Source organism: Tenrec ecaudatus, chromosome 12, assembly GCF_050624435.1.
Source record: "Tenrec ecaudatus isolate mTenEca1 chromosome 12, mTenEca1.hap1, whole genome shotgun sequence".
In the NCBI taxonomy this organism is placed as follows: domain Eukaryota; kingdom Metazoa; phylum Chordata; class Mammalia; order Afrosoricida; family Tenrecidae; genus Tenrec; species Tenrec ecaudatus.
In genome coordinates, this window is record NC_134541.1 from 5,519,771 (window position 1) to 5,543,493 (window position 23,723).

General features: G+C 45.5%; 1 protein-coding gene across 2 annotated transcripts in view; it reads left to right on the top strand.

Moving 5' to 3' along the window:
• Nucleotides 1-906: 906 nt before the first annotated feature.
• LOC142423191 (zinc finger protein 343-like) overlaps nt 907-23,723 on the top strand; it is a 34,385-nt gene continuing 11,568 nt past the window's right edge. The window contains exons 1-5 of one of the 2 annotated variants that reach the window (XM_075528404.1): nt 907-968; nt 6,778-6,998; nt 7,158-7,216; nt 8,335-8,461; nt 13,509-15,383. In XM_075528404.1, coding sequence (XP_075384519.1) covers nt 6,917-6,998; nt 7,158-7,216; nt 8,335-8,461; nt 13,509-15,079 — 1,839 coding nt within the window. In that variant the 5' untranslated portion in view covers nt 907-968; nt 6,778-6,916 and the 3' untranslated portion in view covers nt 15,080-15,383. Of the gene's footprint in view, nt 969-6,777; nt 6,999-7,157; nt 7,217-8,334; nt 8,462-13,508; nt 15,384-23,723 lie in introns of those variants that run through there. The other variant, XM_075528405.1, reaches the window with a different exon arrangement.

The following is a 23,723-nucleotide window of genomic DNA, read 5'->3' on the forward strand; positions in this document are numbered from 1 at the left end:
GAGTTAACAGAGGCTGTGGGCAGTGGACTGTTTCCATGGACACCAGATAGCTCCGCAAACCTGGGAGGCTCTGGGTATCTGAGCTGCAAGCGGCTTGGATGTAAATTTTTTGGAGCCGGAAGGAAGGCGCTGTGGTCCTTCCCAAGGACAAAACCTTGAGTTTCCTGATAAGGCAGTTTTGTTTTGAAAACCTAGCGCTTAGTCTGCACCCTCGTCCCTTGTTTACTTTGAGGAAGTGCATACGTGCTTAGCAGAGAAAATAAAAGACCATGCAGGGCGCCCATCAGGGCGACAGCCAGCCCGAGGTGTCAGCCCTTCGCTGGCGTTAAACCACCGTTCCCGAGCCCGTGTCTTCATTTCTGCTCCGATCCAACGGCGCTCGCTACAACTGTGGCTGGGAGGACTGCAGTGCTCGCTGAGCATCAGAGAAGTCAGGGCAGTCTGGAGTGGAGATACGTGTCCCGGTAAGCCTCGGGTTTGGATTGCCGTTTGCAAAAACCTTGAGTTCAAAACCAAAGGGGAAGACCACAATCAGCCTATCCGAAGCTGAAAGAACTCAAGAAAAAGTTCAACCCTCGAGATGCGACACTGAATGACTCCATGGGCAATATCTCCAGGGATGCAGGAAGCATCCAAAGAAGACGGAAGGAATGCGCAGTCGCTGTATCACAGAGACGTCGTCAGGTTTCCATCACGGTAGTTGGGGCCGCGGTTGGATGACCTTCAGCAAGAACGTGCGGCGCTGGGGCAGCGGGCGCTCGGTTAGGAAGTGCGAGCCGGGACTCGGCGGCGCCGGGACGCTCGGGAGCCGGCTTTCAAATGGCGCGCGGGCTCCGAGCCGCGCGGGCGACTGGACGCGCCTTCTGACGTCACCGCGCGCGCCGAGGGGCGGGGCGGGGCGGGGCGGGGAGCGGCCCGGGGGCAGAGCGGGCGCGACTTCTCCGAGGTGCGCGGCCGGCCGGACGCAGGTGTGTTGGGGGCCGGGGGCTGAGGGGCCGTGGACGCGGAGCCTGTGTTCCGGGCGCTGCTCCGCGGGAGCCGCAGCCCGAGCGCTGAGGGGACGGTGGCTCCGGGCAAGCCCCGCGGCGCTGCCTGACGCGCGAGCGCGGCCGCCGGGCCCTCGACCCGAGTGGCTTTTCCCGCCGGGTCCGGCGGCGCAGGGAAGGTGGGTCCCGCGTCGGGGCCCGAGGGGTCTCTGGGGGCGATGCGGGGGGCTGCGTCCGGGCGGCTTAGCGCCCCGCGGCTCCCGAGGCTCTATTTGGGGGGGAAGGGGGCGCGGTTCCAGAGTCTCGTTGGTGGCGAGGAAAGTGGGTGGGGACCAGCCTGGGTCCTGAGGTGGCTGGGCGCTCGACACCTGTTCCATCCGGGTGTGGGGCATGGAGCGACCTTGATATTGGAATTTCCTTTTTGAGGACTTGGGTTACCCGGGACGTACTGAGTCCTCTTAGCTAGGGCTGCGAGAGCCGTGGACTCGCGGGTTTGAGGGCGGTGGGGGTTGGGTACAGCCTGCGCCGCGTAGTCCCGAGTCCGGTGGGTTGGGTGTGCGGCCAGGGTTGCAAACCTGATGACTGGCTTAGGGGGAGGAGTGCTTAATTGGTGCTGCATTTCCAGGGCGTGGTGGGAAGCCAGCTTGAAAAGTAGAATGTTTGTCATTTGTTGGGGCCTGGAGACAGCCCAGGTGGTCATTGAGTGGGGCAGGTAGGATGGTGGCTGACAAACCGACGTGTGTCATTTTATGCTGGTGTGATGTGGCTGTTAGATTTTTATGGCAGTTGGGTCGTAGTCTGATGATACCTGTCAATCAAGTCAGCCTGCAGATACCTCCTTGGAAGTGTGGCCTTGTTAAAAGAGGACTTTACATAACCTTCTCTACACCTTCCTGCTTTGTGGGACTCTGTTTGCCTCCAGGGCCGGCCTCCTGTGGGCTGCCCTACCCCCACAGCTGAGTCTTGTCATGTTTCCATGGACCAAAGTTACTCTGCACCCACCTGCCCCTCCCTGGACGGGCCAGAGATAGGTGGAGGCCATCCACTCTCCAAGGCATTCTGCCTATGGACAAGATTATCTCCATCCTTGGCTAATGATCCGAAAGCCTTCAGCCAAAGCAGAATCATGGGAACTGGGCCAAATGGATTTTGGAGTTCCACTGTCATCCATGCTCTTGCAAACCAGGGTGCTCAAAATTTAAGCTCTAATAAATACTCCTTGAGTCTGGCCAGCATAGGGCCCGGAACTGGGATGCCTTCTTGGCACAAGATTACTTTGGATATACCGCTCTTTCTTACACCTGTATTGTTACAGGACAAACCAATACTCGAAACAGGAAATAATTTAGGATTTAGTTTGCTAAAAATCTCAAAATGTAACAGTCCCCTCCCTTATAAACATTTGAAACTTCATCAGTTGGGATGTTCCAACTTGGGAAGATGGCTAACAAGGTCAGTAACTTAAGTAGCTGAAAAAACAAACAAACAAACAAAAAGATAAGTAGCTGGACAAAAACATCACACCAGTTTCAGGGGATGGTGATCTCATGGCCCCTGGAGAAATGTAAGCGTAGATAATTTCCTAATGATAATTTCAGAATACCTGCTTAATCTTTGTAATAAAAACCTGTTTCTTGTACACTAACGGGCATCAGGACTGAACCCTGAAACAGCTCAGAGGACAAACCTGGCTATTTGCCTTCTGAAATAAATTTGGAATTTCTAGAATCAACCTGATCTCTTTTACAGTAACAGGCTCTCTGCATGCCTTGCAGCCCAACAAGATGACTGTCACAAGTTTTGTTTCTCTAGATCACGCAGACTAACACAAATGGGGCAGGAGGTCATAACCTTGGTGTAACATCCCTAGCGTGTCTTGAGAGAATTTATCAGGTCTGCAGCTCCTGGAAATCTTAGAGACAAGTTAACCGAGCTGACTAATCCTTCCTTGTGACTTTGATCCAATTTTCCATTTGACTTAATTAAAAATATTGAAGAAAGCCCTAAATCAAGCATGTTCTATTCAGGAAACAAAGTAGGATACTCTTTGTCATAATGTTAGGAAATAGCATTTTGTTGATGGTGAGCCTGGTTAGCATGGCTAGTCTCTCCCCTCTCCCCCCCCCCAGTGAAGGATCTCAAAAGATTCCTAGTGCCCCTGCAATTGCATTTAAATAAGAATGAACTCACCAGCTATCTATGCAAATGGAGGGTGTTTGTGATACACATTTTGGTCTACAGAATTTCCTGTTGAAGTGACTTTCTACCAGTTTGTTTGAAGGAGGTGGCCCCTGCCTTTAGAGATGGTAATGGTGTGATGGTGGTGTGTGGTTTGTAAGAATAGTGGAGAGACTGAGTCTGTTGGTGTGGATAGCTCAGCCCACAGGATTCCTGTTGGGGCTGTGCTTAATCTCTAGGTTGTTTGCAACTCATCAAATGCCTTGCTGGAGGAAGAAGCAGTTAGCTTTCCTGTATGCCAATCCTAGAAACTATGGGGGGTAATTCTGCTCTATCCTACAGGGATGCTGTGAGTTGGAATTGCTGGAAATTCTGGGTCAATGGGTTATTAAACCACAGAGCAGAACATGCAATAGGAACTTTTTTAATTAAGAGAGTAGAGTTGCCATTTTTAATATCCTAATTTCAAAATGCTGGAAATTGCAGTGAAAGTTTAAAAAAATATGTAACTACCTATGTGACAGGCACGAAGCCACCAGAATAGACCCCACTGTAGTGTTGGAGCCATGGGTCACATTGAACTCAATGTGGTGGGCTTTTGCAGGGTGGGGATTTTAGTAGTGATAGAGCAGAGCCCTTGTGCTTCAAATGATACCTTTCAGGGTGGACAGGTCTCCCAGGGGAGGGGCCAGGGTGCAGTGCTTGGTAACTCAGTGGATTCATACCAACTCCAGGTATGACCGCAACACCAGGAGTCATGCCTTTGGGTCAAACCAAACAAGTTGCCTTGAAGTTGATGGCAGCTATGATGAGGGCCCCTCTCATCATGGAACTGTGCTCTGTAGGCTTTTCAATTATTTTAGAAGTAGATTGTCAGACTTTTCTTTCAAGTTCCTTAATTAATTCTTTGCATGAGAACCAATCATTTTGGGAAGGGCACCTCTGAGGGGCTTAGAGTCTGCTTTCAGCCATGTTCTTGCTTAGGGAAAAGACTTCTTCTTGCACTGTAGTTTCTCCATGTTGGCCACAATGTTACCTGATGATCCAAAACATTGGAAGTCATTAGAGGGATTCCGATGTAGCGTGAACCAAGGCACAACATGGAGTTCGTGGTCCAGCTGTGGGGCAGAGCCTTTCACAAACTAAAAGTTTTTGGTTTTAAGCTCCAATGCAAATCCTATTGCCCCATGTGCTGATTCAGCATTTATGAATTCATAGCCAATTTCCTTTCATTTACCGCCTCTTAACCCCTATGCATGGATGGATTGCACACTAAGAATTTTCAGGTTCCTCGGAGATCAGTCACTGCTGGCATTATTTTGGCCTAAATGTGGCACCCCATAGCTCGAGTTCAAATATAAGGAGTTTGGTTGGGTTTGGTTTTTTTTCCACCTTCAGCAAGATATATAACATGAACCTCAGTTTATGGGAAGAACTAACTTATGGGCCTTTTAAGAAGTTAACTTGTACGAGACCCAGAATTACTTCAGTATTCTGTAGTTGGTCTGTTCCAACTATTTTTAATAGTGATACAACTTTGTAATCCGAAGCATCAAAAAGACAAATCCCCTTGTCATTATCAGGTATCACTGCCGGCCTTATTCTGAAATAGACACCGGTCTTTGTGCGAGAAGCTGCCAGCCAGCAGTCTTCTCTTTTATGACAGATCTTGGGATTTTCATTTGTTCATAGTTCAAGATCAAAAACAAAAATAAATCCTGAGATCTATCACTAAAGAGAAGACGGTTCTCCTGCAAAGAGTTACAGCCTCAGAAGCTCATAGAGGCTGTTTTGCCCTGTCATTCATATAGGTCCCCTATGAGTCAGCATCGACTATGGCAGTGAATTTGGAGGTCTGGTTGTATGTAAAGAAGTGGAAGCCTTCTTTGAAACTTGGGCACCTGCAGTTTGAATTCTGAACACAAGGGGTCAGAGTGGCTAGGTTCACACTGCCAGTGTCAAGCCCAGGTCTATCCCATATAATAACTTGTCCTGAATGGATCTTGTAGAAATGAGGAAGCCTGACTCCTAACACCACATTTGGGGGACAGTCCCACTGACACATCACATTCCTAGTGTCACCTGTGTTTCAAATGATGGCCATATTTCCTTTGCACGCCCTAGACCACTACCCAGTTGAAGGCTCTCCTGCGGGCTACAGTCATTTTTGCCCAGGAGCATTTCACCCTGACAGTTGATTCCCGGGACTCTGGCAGCTGCTGTGAAAATAAAGTTCATCGCTGTAATTTGCTGGATAGTAGTTCACTTCCCAGGTACTGCACATTACAACTATTTTGAGATCTGATTCCCTGATGTCGTATGAAGGTCAAATCCCGTTTTAGAGAAGTAATAGTACATTAGCAATGGTTGTAAAATGGCAAGGGGTGGGATTTGTGACTTCACCAGGTACCTGCATTCCTCTACACGTTTCTGTCTCTCTATAACAGTCCTTTGGGATTGACACATTTTCGTCGGCATGGCATCCTTCAGGTGCTTTTCTATGTTATGAGTTGTCTACAGAGTCCCTGTTGTTTTTGACACAGTCTGGTATTCTGTTGTGTGTGTACTGTCATTTCTTTGTCGCTTCTTCTTTTGATGGACATGTAGGTTCTCTCCATAAGTTTACTATCGGGACAGTGGTACAGTGAACTTGAGTGCGCACATCCACACATGCTACAGCTCCTATTTCCTTGGGATACATATGAAGTAATGAGATGGCTAGATCATTGCATGTTTTCATTGTTAACTTTTTAAGGATGCGCCACGCTGTTTTCCACAGTGTTGGCACCCTTTTAGAATTCCACCAAGGCCAGGTAGTGACTACAGGGAGTACTGGTGTGGCTGGGCAGCGTGTGCAAGGTTACTTCATTCTGCCGGGGTGGGGGGGGGGGACAAGAAATAAAGAAAAAGCTAAGGTGAGCACAGTAAGAAAATAATAAATGTGGGGTGATTACTAAAGGGCACTTCACAAGAAAAAATCGTGTAAAAAGGGATAAAAAGAAAAGAATATACAAGCAAAACTCAGGAGAATGGGAAGGAAAGAAAAAAAAGTCGGTGGGTGAGCACATGGTGGGACAGCACACAAGGAGGAGGGGATGTGAGTGGCCAGCCCCTGATAAGAGTCATTATCCTTTTTGGGGCAACAGATTTTTGGCATCAGGACTCCTGCTTCAGTAGTCCTTGGGGGTTTAGAGCAGCCCAGGTTCTTAACCTAGCCCTGTTGTTCTGCTAGTCTCGGAATGCCAGTATGAGAGGGCTGTACATTTGTCTTTTCTAGGACCATATGTGCTTCTGACTTCAGGTAGAGTAGAGCCTCTGAGGGAGTGTATTGTCACTGACTGGTAGAGGTGCAACTGTCCAGCCATTTGTTCCCATCACTTAATTCTGAATTGTTGGGACAAGGAGGGCACCATACATTTTAATAGGAAAGAGAGAGTGTCAGGACACAGACTTGAGGGCTTGTAAACCAGAATGCATGAAGATAGCATTGTATACTGGCCCCTGTGAGTGTTGACTGAGGAGGATGTGAGAGGACAGGCGCCTTGCTGAAGAGGACTTGGTAGTGGACACCATCAAGGGACCAGCAGAACCACATTGCTTCTCCATGCTACAGGTCCTGGATTCATGGCACCAAGAGCGGCTTTCCTCAGTGAGGATTGAAGACATCACCTCCCAGGTAGCAGCTCCATCTGGAACTGAAATCAAATCCAGTCATTGCACCGTCTCTGGAGACCTTAGGTAACCTGATCTTTATGCTCAGCGATAGAAGGACTGGAAGAATTTTGGCTTCTAAGAACAGGGAAGATATGGACACTGTGAAGAAACTCACCGAAGGTGAGCACTGTGGTGGGTCTGGAGAGGTGAAGAGGGGACCTAGGCTCCAGGTTCAGGTGACACTGCTTCAGTGCCTCCCACTTTGCCTTCCATGATGAACAGAGCTACTCTGGGAGCATAGTAAGGGGTCTTTGTCACCGCTTCCCTTTCTTCCCTTAGGTTTCTCTTCCAATGAGACTGAGTGGCCCTCAGGGCAAAAACAGAAGCCCCAAATTCTGGTAAGTTGGAATTACGTCTTTTTTCTGAACTGCTGGGTCATTTCCCAGTGAATAAGCCTTTTCTGCCTTAAGATGAGAAACATTTCATCCCTTCCTGCCACATTAGTAGTTTTTGCATTTAAGAATCCAGGGAACTTTAAGAGAGGAAATATTCTTCAGAAAAACTGATTTTATTTGCATTTTAAAATGTATTACTAAATTACATTACACACCCATATAAATGGTATCTGGTGGTGAAATCTTGTGTCCTGCACATTTTTTGCTTTTTAATTACTGATCTTTTTAAACATAGAAATAAAGTAGTGATGGTAGATTATCAGGGACCATCATTAGCTTCAGCTGGCATTCTTAATGGACGATCTTATTTCCAGGAATAGGATATTGTATCAACCAATAAAAATAACCACCTTTCCACTTCCCTGTTCAATTCTGGCTCCACCTGCAACATAAGACTATTTTCTCTAGAACTAGGTCATATCTAGTGAGTTTAAAGGTACTGCTCTTCAGACTGTTGATTGGACAGATTTTAGGTGCAAGTTTGAGAGTCCACGCAGTGTTCTCCCTTGCCTACTGATTACAAATTTGAAGTGTTCTTTTTCCCTTTAGGGTGTCAGCCTGAAACTTGGTAGCTCCCTGGAAAATATGTGGAGGCCACATGTGACCTCCTTTGGACTTTGGATAGAGGAGAATCCAACTCTGAGCCCATCATACCAAGGAAGGATGCCACAAGGCAGAGGCCAGATAGACATCTGTTCTCCATCTTTGAGTATTCTGAGGCCAACCATCCCTCCCATGGCACGCTGCTAGAACTGATAATCCATTACCATGGCCACATAGAACTCACAGACAATACTTGCAATTTGTGGGGCTTATTAGGGAACTTAATGGGTTGCCACAAATCAGTATCATAAAACCTTAAGAATATAGTCTTTCATCTTCCGCAGTCCCTTTCCTCAGCACCCCTTTTTGCTCCTCACAGATACCGTCATGTCCAGAGAACTGTCCTTTGGAAATAATTAGATGAGCTTCACATGCAGGCTCTTTACGATGGATGATCTATTAAATGCCCCTTATGAACACTGAGGGAAATTCGCTGCATTGATGTCTTGCTTTTCTAGGAGCCAGTTACATTCCAGGATGTCGCTGTGGTCTTCACGGAGGCAGAATGGAAGACATTGAGCACTGAGCAGAAGAACCTATTTAGAGAAGTGATGCTGGAAATTTATAGGAATCTGCTCTCCTTGGGTGAGGATGTCCTTCCTCTCTTTTCTCTTTATTAACTCATTTAGATATTTATTTGCCTTCAGCTATATGCCAAATACTCAGGCTGGTTTAAGCATGGGTTATGGATTGGACTACTAAGTAAGTGGTGGGTGGTTGGTTCACATCCACTGGCCATTATGAGGAAGAAAGATGATCTGGGCTCAAGGCCCATCCACATTTACAGCCTCAGAAACTCACAAGGGCAGTTCTGTCATGTAGGATGGTTATGAGTCAGTTGATTTGATGGCACTGAGTTTGGCTTTTGTATGAGCCAAAGGAGGAGCCGTAGTGGGCCAGTGGTTAAACACTTGGATGATAACTGAAAGGTTGCTGGTTTGGACTTCGCAGCCTCTTCGATGGATAAAAATGTACCTTAAGTTTGATAACCTTGGAAATTGTGAGCTGTATATCTATCTAATGGAGATGGTATAAGTTGTATCCTACTTGACAGTAACTCATATTTTTTATCTTCTCTGTGCCATACAGTTTGTGCTCAACTATGATCCTAAAGGATGGTGGTTTGAGTGCTTCTAGGGATGCTACGGGCCGGAATCCTGGCAATCTGCTTCTCCTAAGGTTACATACCAACAGTAAATTTGAAACCCAATCAAATATAGCAAGTGACTTAAAACAAAAATGAATCCTGTAGAGTAGGGCTACTCGGAACAATTGGAGTGGCCATTTGTTATAATTGACTCTGGCAGCAGCCTTGTAGTCAGTAAGCATTATACCGCAAGAGAGGCAATTCAAACCCACTCGCTGCTTCTTAGGAGGCAGTTGATCCCAGGTATTCCTGTCGTGTTGGTTCCCTGCCAGTTAGAAAGGACCCCATGGCACTCATACAACTACTATTACAATCCATACGTACATCAATTGTGTAAAGCACTTTTGTACATTCATTGCCTTCATCATTCTCAAAACATTTGCTCTCCACCCAAGCCTCTGGCATCAGGTCCTCATTTTTTCCCCTCCCGACTCCCCCCTCCCCCCTCCCCCTCCCTCCTGAACCCTTGATAATTTATAAATTATTATTTTGTCATATCTTGCCCTGTCCCACGTCTCCCTTCCAACACTTTTCTGTTCTTTGTCACCCAGGGAGGAGGTCACATGTAGATCCTTGTAATCACTTCCTCCTTTCCAACCCGCCCTCCCAGTATCGCCACTCATACCACTGGTCCTGAGGGGATTATTCGCCCTGACCTCCCTGTGTTTCCAGTTCCCATCTTTACCAGTGTACATCCTATGGTCTTGTCAGACTTGCAAGGTAGGATTCGGATCATGACAGTGGGAGGGGGACGGAGGAAGCATCTAGGAACTAGAGGAAAGTTGTATTTTTCATCGTTGCTACATCGCACCCTGTCTTTCCTCCCCAAGACCCTTCTGTAAGGGGATGTCCAGTGGCCTACAAATGGGCTTTGGGTCTCCACTCCGCACTCCCCCACTCACTATGGTAAGATTTTTTTGTTCTGATGATACCTGATCCCTTGACACCTGGTGATCGCACGGGCTGGTGTGCTTCTTCCATGTGGGCTTTGTTGCTTCTGAGCTAGATGGCCGCTTGTTTACCTTCAAGCCTTTAAGACTCCAGATGCTATATCTTTTGATAGCCGGGCACCATCAGCTTTCTTCACCACATTTGCTTATGTACCCATTTGTCTTCAGCGATCATATGGAGATGAGCATGCAATGTAATGATTTTTTGTTCTTTGGTGTCTGATAACTGATCCCTTCAGCACCTCCTGGTCACACAGGCTGGTGTGCTTATTCTATGTGGGCTTTATTGCTTCTGAGCCAGATGGCTGCTTATTTGCCTTTAAGACCCCAGACACTATCTCTTTTGATAGCCAGGCACCATCAGCTTTCTTCACCACATTTAGTTGTTCACCCACTTTGTCTTCAGCCATTGTTTTGGGAAGGTGAGCATCATAGAGTGCAAATTTAATAGAAGGTATCCTTGCATTGAGGGAGTACTTGAGTGGCGGTCCAATGTCCCTCTGCTACCTTAATACTAACTTTATAAATATATGCACATAGATCTATTTCCCCATCCTCCTGTATAAATATATTTGCATGTGTACATGTCTTTATCTAGACCTCTATAAATGCCCACTCCCAGCTCTTTTCTCTATTTCCTTTTACTTCCCTCCTGTCCCACTATCATGTTCAACCAGGCCTCCCACACCCTCCTCACCACTGATGTGGATTGCTTGTTCCCTTGTCCCTGGATTTATTAACACCACTGCCTTTCCCCCACCTCCCCCTCTCCCATGTCCCCACGGAACTATCAGTCCTGTTGTTTTCTCCTCCAATTGTTCATCCAGCCTGTCTTATTTAGACAGACCTTCAGAGATAATAACATGCACAAAAACAAGACGGAGCACAACCAAGCAACAATCTACAACAAAACAAACCAATGACAAAACCAAACACTATAAGGAAGAAAAGCTTGTAGTTAGTTCAAGACTTGTTTGTTGGCCTTTAGGAGTGTTTTCCAGTCCAGTCTGTTGGGGCACCACCCCTGGCCCCAAAGTACACCTTCAGCATCCCCTGGGGGCATCGCCACTCCATCCCTTGCTGTTCTGTTACACCCCCATAATGTTTTGCCTCGGTGTGGTGGAATCCGATTGGGTGCAATTCCTTCACTGTGTCTCCGGTGTTGTCGCCTATAGGGCTATGGGTCAGTGAGGGACGTCGTGTCTCTCATAGTGGGGCTGGCCATGTGGTCCTCTCTGTTGACTGGCTGTTCTAATTGGGAACTTCGACCTCCTGGCCTGGTGGGCCATGATGTGCTCCACGCTTTCCTCCTCCCCCTTCATCTGTTCCCGTGTGCTCCAATCAGATATGTCCCTCTTCCAGAGCTGTAGATTCAGTGCCATCCTTTGAAATAAATTCTTCTGTGGGGAGGGGCCGATGTCCCCTTAGTAGTTGGGGTTGGGGCCGGGCCCCCAGACCTCTCCACTGCCATGTTGCATTCACATCTTGGAGCACCGGGTTGAAGTCTGGTCCCTCTTTCCCTGTGGAGACACAAACAATACCTTCCCCTTGGGTGGGTTAGTGCTCTGTGCCCCTGCTACCCTTTTCTTTTTTTATTTATTATTTTTCCTTTCCCCACCTCCTTTAGAGTTGTCTACCATGTGTATCCCTGTATTTGGTCTGGTCCCTGCCATATTGCCTGGTCCTCACCCCAGGAATATTTGTATACCGTAGCTTTTTTCCCTATGCCCTATTTGCCTTTTTTTTTTTTAACCTCAGTAGCCTTTCAAGTCTTTCTATATTTAAGTCAATGCTATCTTGAAGTCTGTTTTCTCTTTTTTGCCCTCTGGGTGAGGTTGTTCTATGTGATGGTCTCTCATGTATGCTTGGTGAGTGTTGTTCTTCTGCCCATAGTGGGTCGGCAAGGATCTTTTGTAGGGCTGGGTTTCTTCTAATGTGTTCTTCTGAGTTTTTTCTTGTCTGGGAAGACTCTTACTTCACCATCTATCTTGATTGATAATTTGCCTGGGTAGATTATTCTTGGGTTTGCATTGTTTTCCTTCAATTTTTTGAATATGTTACTCCACTCTTCCTCATAGTTTCTGCTGATAGGTCTGAGCATATTCTGCCCTTCCAACTTTTTATATGAAGAGAAAGGAATCAAACACTTTTTATATGTATATATTCAAGTATGGACTGTAATTTAACTATTCTGACACCAATCATTATTTGCACGCCACTCTCCTTGTATACTGGGTTCAGTAATTTATAATCGTGGTCACACAGAACTGAAAGAGAATACCCACATTGAAAGAGTCCTTATTAGGGCAATTAATAGGTTACCCTAAGTCAGGATTATTAAGGATATAGTCGTTGATCCACAACAACACTTCTGTTTAGCCACATGATGCCTTGGTCTCTGTCTCTGATGATCAGGAAGCTAGCCCTCTGGTTTCAGCCAGAGATTTATACTTTCAGTGGTCCTTGATTTCTCTTTCTTCTTCCCAATATGGCTCATTCTTATAGCGCAGGATGGTAACCGAGACTGACCAGTCTCCTCTGTTACTGTGACACATGGCCTAATCTGCACAGTCTCACCCAATCATTCGGTGGGAGATACCGAGCCATGAATGGCAGTACCACATTGAGGAACTTCATTCCACATGTCAGGAAGTGTGAGGCCAGTGCAATGGGCACACAATGTACAAAGGGGAATTGAAGTGAGAGAAAAGGGAGTGTAAACTGTAAGTATGGTCTGTGAGGTCATTGAAAGGACTCATCATCCCTAGAAGAGAAACAGTGCATAGTAGAGGGGATAGCTGGTGTATGAGTTGGAGGGAGGAGGTGTGTCTCACTGCCCTGTCATGTTAATCAACATTGGGCTAATCCAGCTCATTTCCGCTAGTAGTTGGACATCTACAGATGCTACTTAGCTACCATTTTTAGATTGTCTCGACTTTTGAAGCCCATCGACACTTAGAACTTAATGTCTATCAGTGCCTCTTTATAATAGAAAATCATGAACTTTGCTACCTAGGTCCTAGAAACTGTTATCTCTAAATTTTAGCAAAGTGTTAAGGGCACAATATATCAGTGTGAGTCTCTCTGTGCCTTAGAACTATCAGTTGGTTTCATCTACCAATATTTTATTACAGCCAAGTGCTTAACCTGAATCTTTCTGGGTGGTATTAAAAAGTGTAATTTGTAAAAAATGGAACATAAATGTCTGTTAGAGTGGAAGATTGTCTTGCATATATTAACAGTTTCCAGTGTGTTAATAAGATTGGTAGTTGCTGTCAAGTGGATTCTGACTCATAGTGAACATGTATCAAGAGTAGCTTAGAGCTGTTCCATGAAGTTTTCCAACCTATACCCTTCTCAGATTGCCCCCAAATCACCCTTCTGTCTTGAGTCATCACCTTTTCAACTTGTTGTCCAGCCAGTAACTAGGTGCGTCTCCTGCTACTCCACTGGTGTCATAAGAGAAGCAACACTTCCCAGGCTGCCCCACTCCTAGCTGCTCTAATGGGAAACTCACTCTCTCTCTCTCCTGTAGAGCCAAAGTCAGAAATCTACCCCTGTTTCTCCTGCCTCCTGGTTTTCTTCTGTCAGCAGTTCCTCAGCCAGCATGTGCTTCAGGTCTTCCCTGGCTTGTGTGCAGAGAATCACTTCCATCCAGGAGAATCCAGCCCGGGGCACCAGAAGCAGCCAGAGCAGCTGGATTTTGATGAGAGCTGCAAGAGTGAAAACACTCAAGATTGGGACAGAGAAGACATCTCCAATCCTTTGCGTGGGCGCACAGTGGGGGGAGAGAGCTCAAAGGCATTATCCAACCCTACCCAGAGACGGTCATCAAGCCCCAGAGACAGCAACCTCGGGGTTGGAATGGAGCCCGACTCAATCCAAAGGGTGAACAGCTCCGTGGAGACAGACAAAGGGTTGAAGGAATTAGAAACCTCGAGCTTTGGAATAGTTAGCTCTAGGGCGGGTGAGCCAAACTGTGACCTGAAATCACAGTCAGATGAGAAGCTTTACACATATAATGAGCGTGAGGGGGATTTGAACAGCAAATCAGCTCTCATCAGACAGCAGAAGATAGGCTCAGGGGAGAAGCCTTCTGTTTGTAAAGCCTGTGGCCAAGCCTTTAGCATTAAGTCCTATCATAAGAACCACCAGATGACATGCTCAGGTGAGAAATCATATGTTTGTAAGGAATGTGGGCAAGGTTTTAGTGAAAATTCACATCTCATCAGACACCAAACAACACACCCAAGTGAGATACCTTACACATGTAACTTATGTGGGCGGGGGTTTACCTGCAAGGCATATCTTCTTATGCACCAGAGCACACACTCAGGGGACATGAAATTTGTGTGTAAGGAGTGTGGCCAAGCCTTTACCCAAGAGTCATCTTTCCTCAAACACCAATGGACACACTCGAGTGAGAAGCCTTACTTGTGTAAGGAATGTGGGCGTGGTTTTTCCTTCAAGTCAACTCTCATAGGACATCAGGGAATACACTCAGGTGAGAAGCCTTATGTGTGTAAGGAGTGTGGACAAGGCTTTAGCCAAATGACAACTCTCATCAAACATCAGAAGGCACACTCCGGTGAGAAACCTTACTTGTGTGAAGAATGTGGGCAGTGCTTTACCCAAAAGTCTTATCTTGCCAAACACCAAAAGACACACTTGGATGAGAAGCCTTACATATGTAAGGAATGTGGGCAAGGCTTTTGCTGGAAGTCCGTTCTCATAAGACATCAGCAAAGTCACTCCGGTGAGAAACCTTACTCGTGTAAGGCTTGTGGGCGAGGCTTTTCCCGGAAATCGTCTCTCAATCAACATCAGAGGGTACACTCAGGGGAGAAGCCATATTTGTGTAAGGAATGTGGGCAAGGGTTTATACAGAAATACCATCTTCTCATCCACCAAAGAAGACACTCGGGTGAAAAACCTTATGTGTGCAAGGATTGTGGGCGAGGCTATATCCAAAAGGGCCATCTTATCGTCCACCAAAAGAGACACTCAGGTGAGACACCTTGTATGTGCAAGAAATGTGGACGAGGCTTTCACTGCAGGGCCAGTCTCCTTACACATCAGAGGACTCACTCGGGTGAGAAGCCTTAATTGTGTGAGAGATTTAGGCAAGGCTTTACCTGAAGGTACTAGCTCATCCGAGTTCAGACTCAGGAGAAACTTTACATATGTAACGATTGTGGGCAGGAGGAAGGGCATTGGGTCAAATTAGCTCACATCTTACATCAGAAGAGTCACTCAGGTGAGAAACCTTGTGTAAGGTATGTGGGCAAGGCTTTAGCCAAAAGTTGCACATCTTCAGACATCAGAGAAAACGCTCAAGTGAGAAACCAAATCACTTATCAGACATTACTAGACTCAGGGAAGATGCACATAGGTGTCAAGCAGGTGTAAGAAAGCTTGCTCTTTCACCCGCCCCCGAAAAGGGCCATTTGGATATTTATAACATTATTTAAGGGCCACTCTGGTGAAACATTTAACTAACTCACTCCTGTGATAGGTGGAATTGCTGCTACTTGGTGAGTCATGTGATGTTAGCCGGTGGTGATTTGTGGGGCGTTTTACTGCCAGCAGGCCTGGCATTCCCCAACGCTGGAATTATTCGTGTGAGTTGCTTTTTTGTTTGTTTGTTTGTTTTTTTGAGTTGCTTTTTCTGTGAAATCTTACAAATCAAATATACCAGCAGATGTACTTGAGAGAAGCCTGTTTGTGTTAATTGTGATCAAAGCTTTACCCACCAATCAAAAATTTTTTTCTGACCAGAAGACACACGTAGGAGAGAAGTCTTGAGGGCAAGGAGTGTGGGTCTAGTTTTAATTAGAAGAAAAGCATCATTAAACATCAGAAGGCTCAGGGGTCTATAAGGCAAGAAATTTTTTAAATGCTCCAAATTTTATTTTGGTGATGATTAGACCACTTGTATAATTATATTTTAACTATAGCAATGCATGATATGTGAACTATCATAAAATGGTTAAAATTAAAAGCAAAAACCGTAGGCACAACCCAGAGAAGCCACGTATTTACAGTGAGTATGTCAAGGCATTCACTGTAACTCCTCGTGTACCAGACGATAGAGTAGAACTTGTGTGTGCAGGGAAAGTAGGTGAGATCACTGAAAAGAAAAATCAGATGGTGCATGGCTATGAGACAGTATTAGAATAACATCTGGAATCTTTAACGCTTACTTTACAAGCAGCAGCCATCTAAGCAAAGTGTCATCTAATTACACAGAAGAAGCACATCAGCCTCTCTGATCTGAGATATATATATATATATATATTCCATAATCAGAAGGGAGATTGTGTTCCAGATTAAATTCTGAGCCACCCCTGTTTGCTTCTGTGTGACAGCCCAAACCCCATTTGCAGAATCCTCACAGATTAAGCCAACATTGAATTCCTTCTGATCAGTAACCAAGGATATAGAAGAACTTATCCTTCGACAGGGCATTTGGGAAATAGATGCCTCCAGCCAATCCAGAGGTGTGGTTTCCCTTAGGCCGTTGCTTGGGTGATCACCAAGGAGATCACCATGTTTAGGACTTTCTGGTAAGTTGAATTGCCATGAATCATGGTCTATCCATCTTGCCTTGGTCAAGACACAGGACCAATCTTGTAAACCCTTCTACTTAACACTACATCTACCAATCAGGTCTTGTACCTACTTCTGTAGTTCCACGTGTGATTGGTGTATTGATCTGCCACCAATCAGGACTTTGTAACAGACGGTTCCTTTGGTGACGGTCTGTCTTACTAACATCCCAATTGTGAATCCTCAGGTGCCATTTTGATCCTGTGCCAATGTCTTCTCATATGGATGGTAACTGTTGTTTTTGCCCCTTTTAAGATTTAATAAATGTTCTCCTTAAATTATATTTGAGATCAGGGTCTCTTGTGCCCTGAGGCATTGTGATATATTCATTTTCCATAGCAGTCCTTTATGCTTCACCCCTTGTTTACGCAGTAGTGTAACTATGGATTATCTGATGCCATTATGACCTGTACTTCCTAATGCTCTCCCTCATCAGGATGGTGTGTCTTTGTTCCGTTTAAGACTTAATAAATGTTCTTTTTAAATTATATTTGAGATTGGAATCATTTGCACATAAACAACTGGTTGACTCATACCAGTATTTTTTAAATATATTTTATTGTATTTTGGTGAGCGTTTACATAGCAAACTTTGTTCCCATTAAACGGTTTCTGTACATATTGTTCAATGACATTGCTACATTTTTCACCTTTTTATAATGGTTCTCTTGATACAGTATTCACAAATCATACATCTCCTTGGTTAAATAAATCACTTTTTAAATGCGTTTTATATACATAATCACAATCTGTTCCAATGCTTGCTCCCCACTCCCAGATTACTTGTTTTCTCCCCAGATTCCACCACCCTCATCTCCCCACCCCACGTCCCCAAAAAACCATTGCAGCTACTCCTTTTTTGCTTCACAAACTGGGAAACCGAGCAATAAAAATAGAAAGGACTTCCCACCAAAGAAGTTTTTGTTGAACAAGCAAGAAATACTTGAGCCTAGATCAAATTCAGGTTGGATCAAGATGGAGGTCAACTAAGCAAGTATCAAATTATACCTTGTTTGATCCATCATAAGGTTACAGTAATCTATCGTAGTCAAACTGATGCTTGAGTCCCTTGCTTGTGCTATGGCTGGAAGGGATCTGGCAGAGGTTTAACGATACTGTACAGATGAATTTTGGGCTCCAACTGTCCCCATAGCCTTCTATAAATCAGGTGTTTGCAATTTAAGCTCTGATACTTTTCCTTTCATATTTGGATCACAGACTGCTGTGCTTCTTCCATATGGACTTGATTGACTTCTCACTTAGTTGGCTGCTTGTTTGAGTACAAGTCTTTAAAACTACAGACACTATTCCAATTGATAGCCATCTGCTTTCTTTACCACATTCTACTAAAGCACCCTTATCTTGAGTGATCTTTCATGAAGGTGAATATCAAGCAGGCCCCTGTTATCAAAACTAACTTCTTGATTTGGAGCTACAGTTAGGGGTTAGCCCAACATCAATCTGCTTATCTGCAGGACTCTGGTTTACTTGTATTTTAAGGCTCACATTGACCCAGATTTTTTGAAAATATAATTACCTAGTTTAATTGCCCGGTCTGTATGCAAAGAGTAGTCATCGCTAATTTTGGATTTATGAACTTGATATGGGCTGGGAAGTCTTTTATTTTTAAAGGGAAGTTTACTTAATTACTCTTTTATATAAAGCTCTTTCTTACAAACATGAGTCTCTGTGGATTTGTTTCTCTAGTCTAGCCAGACTAAAAACAATGCATTTGAGGTGTTTTGAAAATCCCATTGCCTGAATCAAGAATACCTTAGTCTGAACAATGAAATATTTGTTCTTTTAATAAGGTGGCATTTGTAGCATATTTGTCCTACTAAATCCACCACTTATTAAAAATGTATTGTGAATTGGGTGTAGGTTTACAGAGCGGTTCATCAGTTTTATATTCCACAGTTTTGTTTCATTTCAGTTCCTTCAATATGACATCACGTATCCCACTTCCTTTCTGTTTCCGATTTCCAGTCCTCCTTTTTCCAAGCCCTATGGATTTGTCCTTGTGAAACGCTGCTCTCTTTGTCTCAAATGGTTGATGAATCTAAGGTGTGTGCATACCTCATACTGATTCCCTTACACACCTGGCTGAACAATGGTCATGGTGGTGAGTTCAGTTCCAGACAGGGTGACCAAAGCCCATACTTTCAGGGGTTCCACCTATCTTTATCTATCTGTCCATGTAAACCTGATCTCTCTTCTGACTCAACTCTGTTGAACATTTTTCTACCCAGGACCTTCTCATGTAACCACTTTAACAGCAGTTCATAGGGGTGACCACATACTTTCTAGTTACTCTGGTGTCAGCCTTGGGAAGACCAGTATTGACACGGTCCTAAGTGTCTGGTTTTCATCACTCTTGTTTTCTTCTTGCCAGGGAGAAACTGGTGGTTGCACCTTAGTTTGCTGCTGATGAGCTTTTAAAACCCCAGTTGCTACTCACCAGTGTAGGATGAAGAATATTATCTTTGTGGACTGTTATGTCACTTGACCTTGGTTTTCCCTAAGACAATGGTTCTGATCTTCCCTGACCCCGTGACGATCCTTCAAGATGTTTGGTTATAACTAAGAAGTTTTCTCTTGTTTTGTTTGCTACCTCAAAAGATCTCCTGGCGTGGGGGGTGGGGGGAGATCTTCTGGAAAATAAACTACTTAATACAATAAAACATGTTGCTCTCAAAAAAAAGTTTTCAAAACTTTGTCCCTAGTTAGCTACCCGGCATCCATGGATGTATTTCTTGCCAAGCTGTGTGTGTGTGTGTGTGTGTGTGTACACTCTTTCTCCTATATCCATTCAGTGTGTGTTTATGGATACATCTACACAGAGATCACCTTTGCAACACATTTGATTTCTTGAGTACTTCAATGGACATTAATTACAGACCCAAGTAAAACAAAAACCCTTGGCAACTTTAATCTTGTCTCCTTTAACCATGTTCCTGCTTACTGGTTTGTGGGGGTAACCAGCCCCTCACAACTCACGGGTTCAGTAGGTGCAACTGTATGGTTTGATACACAAAGATTACAGAAAGTCCTAGTGAATAGGAGATAGTAAAATAAAGAAGTCAGACATTTCATGGTAGCATGCTCACTTCAGCTGCTCTTGGTGATACATGTAGAGGTGGGAGAGAAGAAGGCAGGAGAGAGCCTCAATTTATTTCTAACCAAAGCTTATATATCTTTGGGGGCATGCAAGCTTCCTGATTCTATATAACAACCCTACATTGTAGGAAGGGGTTATAACATAGGCAATACAAGTAATAGGAGAGGGATGACCTAGGGGTTTACATGCAAGGAAGAAAGGGAGGAAATCGGGGTGCATGTGGCAAGAAGGGCGGACCCCAGACTCAATATAATAGCCTAACCATAGCCATCCTTGAGTGGCTCCAACCTTGCCTTCAGGCTCTTCCAGGGCTTCCAGAGAACAATCGCTCTCCTTATCAGAAGGGAGTGGACCCTACTTAGGGTGGGTCAGACTATACAGTCTGCTTGCTCTAGATGGCTGATAACCCTTGGGCGAATAACCTCTGACCTACTTTTGATGACCTCCTGTGCAGGCATTTATCATTTGTAGCAAGCAGCATCTTGGGTTTGGCATATATTTGGAGAAGGCAACTTGGTAGAAGGCTTTGTGTTCCACACTGGTTCTGATAAGGATTTTAATTTTCTTCATGTTGAGGTGTCACACAAAGCCTGTACTTTTGTTCACCAGTTTCACTTGTCATTTTCAGCAAAGTTGTGTGATGTGTTAGAGTCTGCATCTAATCTTTACTTTTAAAGACCAACTTCTACCATTTTTTTCTCTTGGATTAATATTGATACAAGTCCTTTATGAGATGTATGAATTTTCAAATTCTCCTCTGTGTGTCATCTTTTGGTTGTTTTTGGAAGCACCAATGTTTTTTATTCGATTAAAGTCCATTTTATGGGTTATTCCTTTGTCTGCCTGTACTTTGGTAACCAATCTAGGAATCCATTTTCCTATTCAGTATGACAAAGATTCAGCTATACTTTCTTCTAAGAACTTTGTTGTTTTAGCTCATATGCTTCCATCTATAATTCTGAGGGAAATGATGTTTGTATATCTGTGAGGCAGCAGGCTCATAAATTCATTTTAATCCTGACCACAGCTGGCTCAAACCCCTTGCGTACCCTTGTACTCTGTCATCCCTGTACTTTCATCTCTGAGAATGGAATATTAATGGAATTCTACAAGACAGTGTCCTGAGAGTATGGGAAAAAGTTATGTTATCTCTCCCTTTGGGCAACGACGAAAATGCAATTGAATTTGTCTACTCTTACCATTAGAACATCCTTTCCAGCACCAAAAGGGCACCTGCTTTGTGGAGTCTCCGCTGAAGTACTGCACAAGGGACCATTGTAGGTGCCCCCATGAGGGAGGCACCTAGCCTCCACGAGCATGGTGAGAGTTTGTTACCAACTTCTAGAGCTTGGACAGGGGAAACGAGTGAAAAGTCTTAGAATTAACGGTAAAGGCTCAAGTGCCACCATGGGAGCCTGTGTTTTGCTTTCCCGACCTGGTTTCCCTGCAAGCCAGAAAAGGCAGGGGTGCACAGGCAGCACGAGGTGGGCCTACTAGGTGCTCCCGGGTGGCGGCCGGTTATCACCGAGCAGAAACCCAGGGACCTGGGCTCAGCTGAAGCCGAAAGTCTCAACACAGTACTCACCGCAGTCGGCTCGTGGGGAGCGAGCCCGGCTCAGCCTGCGCGCGCATCTGACGTCGCCTCGCGCGCCGAGGGGGCGTGGCCCTGCGACCGGCGGGCTTTCTGAGGAGCAGTCCCTGTGGCGAGTTCCGCCGGCCGTGCGACGAGCGGGCCTTCATGAAGCCGGAACCGGAGAGGCTCTGAGCGCGGTGACCGTAGTTGGGTCGGTTCGTCGCCGGCCGGGAGCCGCAGCGCGAGGATCCTGGGGATGGAAGCTCCAGGACGACGACGGACGGACGACCCCGGGGCCCTCGACTTTTCCCGCGCGCGGGCTGGGGGCGCAGGGAAGGAAGGTTGGGCCCAGCACCTGGGTCCGAGGTGGGTTCTAGTGCTGAGGCTGGCGGCGGAATGGCCATGGCCTACAGGTTAAGCGTCCCTGGGTTCCCAGGCTTACAATCTCGGAGAAGGGGGCGCGGCTCAAGACTGGCGGGGGGGGGGGGGGGGGGGGAAGAATGGGAGACAGCCTGGGTACCTGGAGTTGCTGGGCGCGCCGCCCCGTGCTGGGATGGGAGTGACCCCACATTTCGATGTTCTCTTTTGACAATGTAAGCAGGTCGTTGAATAAACAAATTAAGCAGAGCCTGAATACAGCATAAAGAGGTGTATTGGATCCAAGCCCAGTCAAGCGTTTATAGGCATAACACAGCGGCACTTTGTGTCAACCATGTCGCTTTCCTCCGCATGTGGTTTTTCCAAGAAGCTGCAGCTGCAGGGGACAGAAGGGGAACATTGTGCTGTTTAGCTAACCATTACACAATCTTGGGAACACCCTACTACAGAAGCAGAACATTTTGCAAGTCCAGAACAATTTTAACTTCCTATCACAGTGCCATGCATTTGTAATACTTCACAGTGTTCCCTCACGGCCATGAACTTTACTGCACTTACTCGATCCTGCACAAACTTTACTAACGCATTTGTAAGACACGGACCTAAAATCAACAAGAGAATTAAAGTGGCTATTGGATGGTTAGCCACTGGGACACATTAAACCAACTTTTCAAACTAACGTGGCCCTTGTTCTCTTGCTTTCTGTCTCTCATCCAATTTTCTGACTTCTGCTAATGTCTGTTGTTTCACAATCCCAGTTTTATTGACATAAAACAACACTCAATGAAACCAACACATTTCCCCTAAGTCAATACAAAGTTCTCCTTGTTTAAAAAAAAAAACAACAGGTCTAGTCCTCTTATTTTGGAGGACAACCTCTGCCAATGAGTCCATTGCTTCAGCTAAAGTATCAATGGCCATTTCTAATTTTCTTAAAGAAGAGCTATCTACCTAACTACTTAACTGGACTAGGCCCTGTTGTCACTATAAGAGCTGAGGTTCCAATAGCTGGGGAGCCTCCTACTCTACACCCCCCACTCCCCACCAACCAGCAATGGGACTGAGATTGGGGCAGTTAAAGACTACCTCCTGTGATCAGGTTTAAATGTTCTCTTCCCTCTGTTCCACGAAACAAATATACTTGGGGCACCACAGGGACCAAAATACACAGCTCTGAATTTTTACTCTGGTTAAGGATAGGAACATACAAACAAGGGATGAGTCTGGACATAAAGGCAAACCAGGTGTTGTTGGGGCTTTTAAGCCATTGGTGTTCTTCACTGGGGAGCAGGGTAAAGTCAGCTGTAATTAGGGTCTGGTTACAATTGTCACGGTAATGGCTGTAATCAGGTGAGTGGGCATCACCTACAATGCAAGTTCCAGTCCCTGAGACATCTCCCAGAGTAATTCGGGTTCTGATGCCTCGGGCAGACTGTTTCTAAAGACTCAGACTTTGCAGGCTTAATGGGCTGCTTGCTGTTCAGTAGGGTTAGTAGCTATTCCTACAAAATAAGGAGGTTTAGGATCTAAATACAAAAAGTAATCAGCTGTAATATTTGGGTTAGTGAAGTTGGAAATATCAAATACCGTGCCTAGAAGCTCTAATACTTTGTCTGAACTGACAAGGCTACTGTCAGGGTTGGTTGATGGACTACAATGGGTGCATGAGGGCCTATGGGTTTTAATTTGGGCCAGCTATTAATGCCTCTCTGGTTCAAGGGAGAAACTTTGTTAGATGGGGATCTCTGTTCCTGGGTCAGGGCCTGAAACAATCTAAGTCTCCAAGTTCTTCCCAAGTCCCACTCAGATCCTTTTGAGGTTGGGTCATACCTTCTGCGTTGAATGTGATATAGCTTACATTGGGTTAATTGGCAGGATTTAGTTACATTTGTGTCTGCTGAGAAAAATATATGGGTCGGAGGGGGAAACAGTCCACCTGGTGGCTTCTGTTACAAAGCTCCATGACTCAATGAGACTGTCCTTCACTGTGGCAGGATCTGGGACTGGTAATGGGGCACACACAGGCATCAGTTCCCTGCCCAAACCTCTCACTTCTGAGATTCCCACACCCTC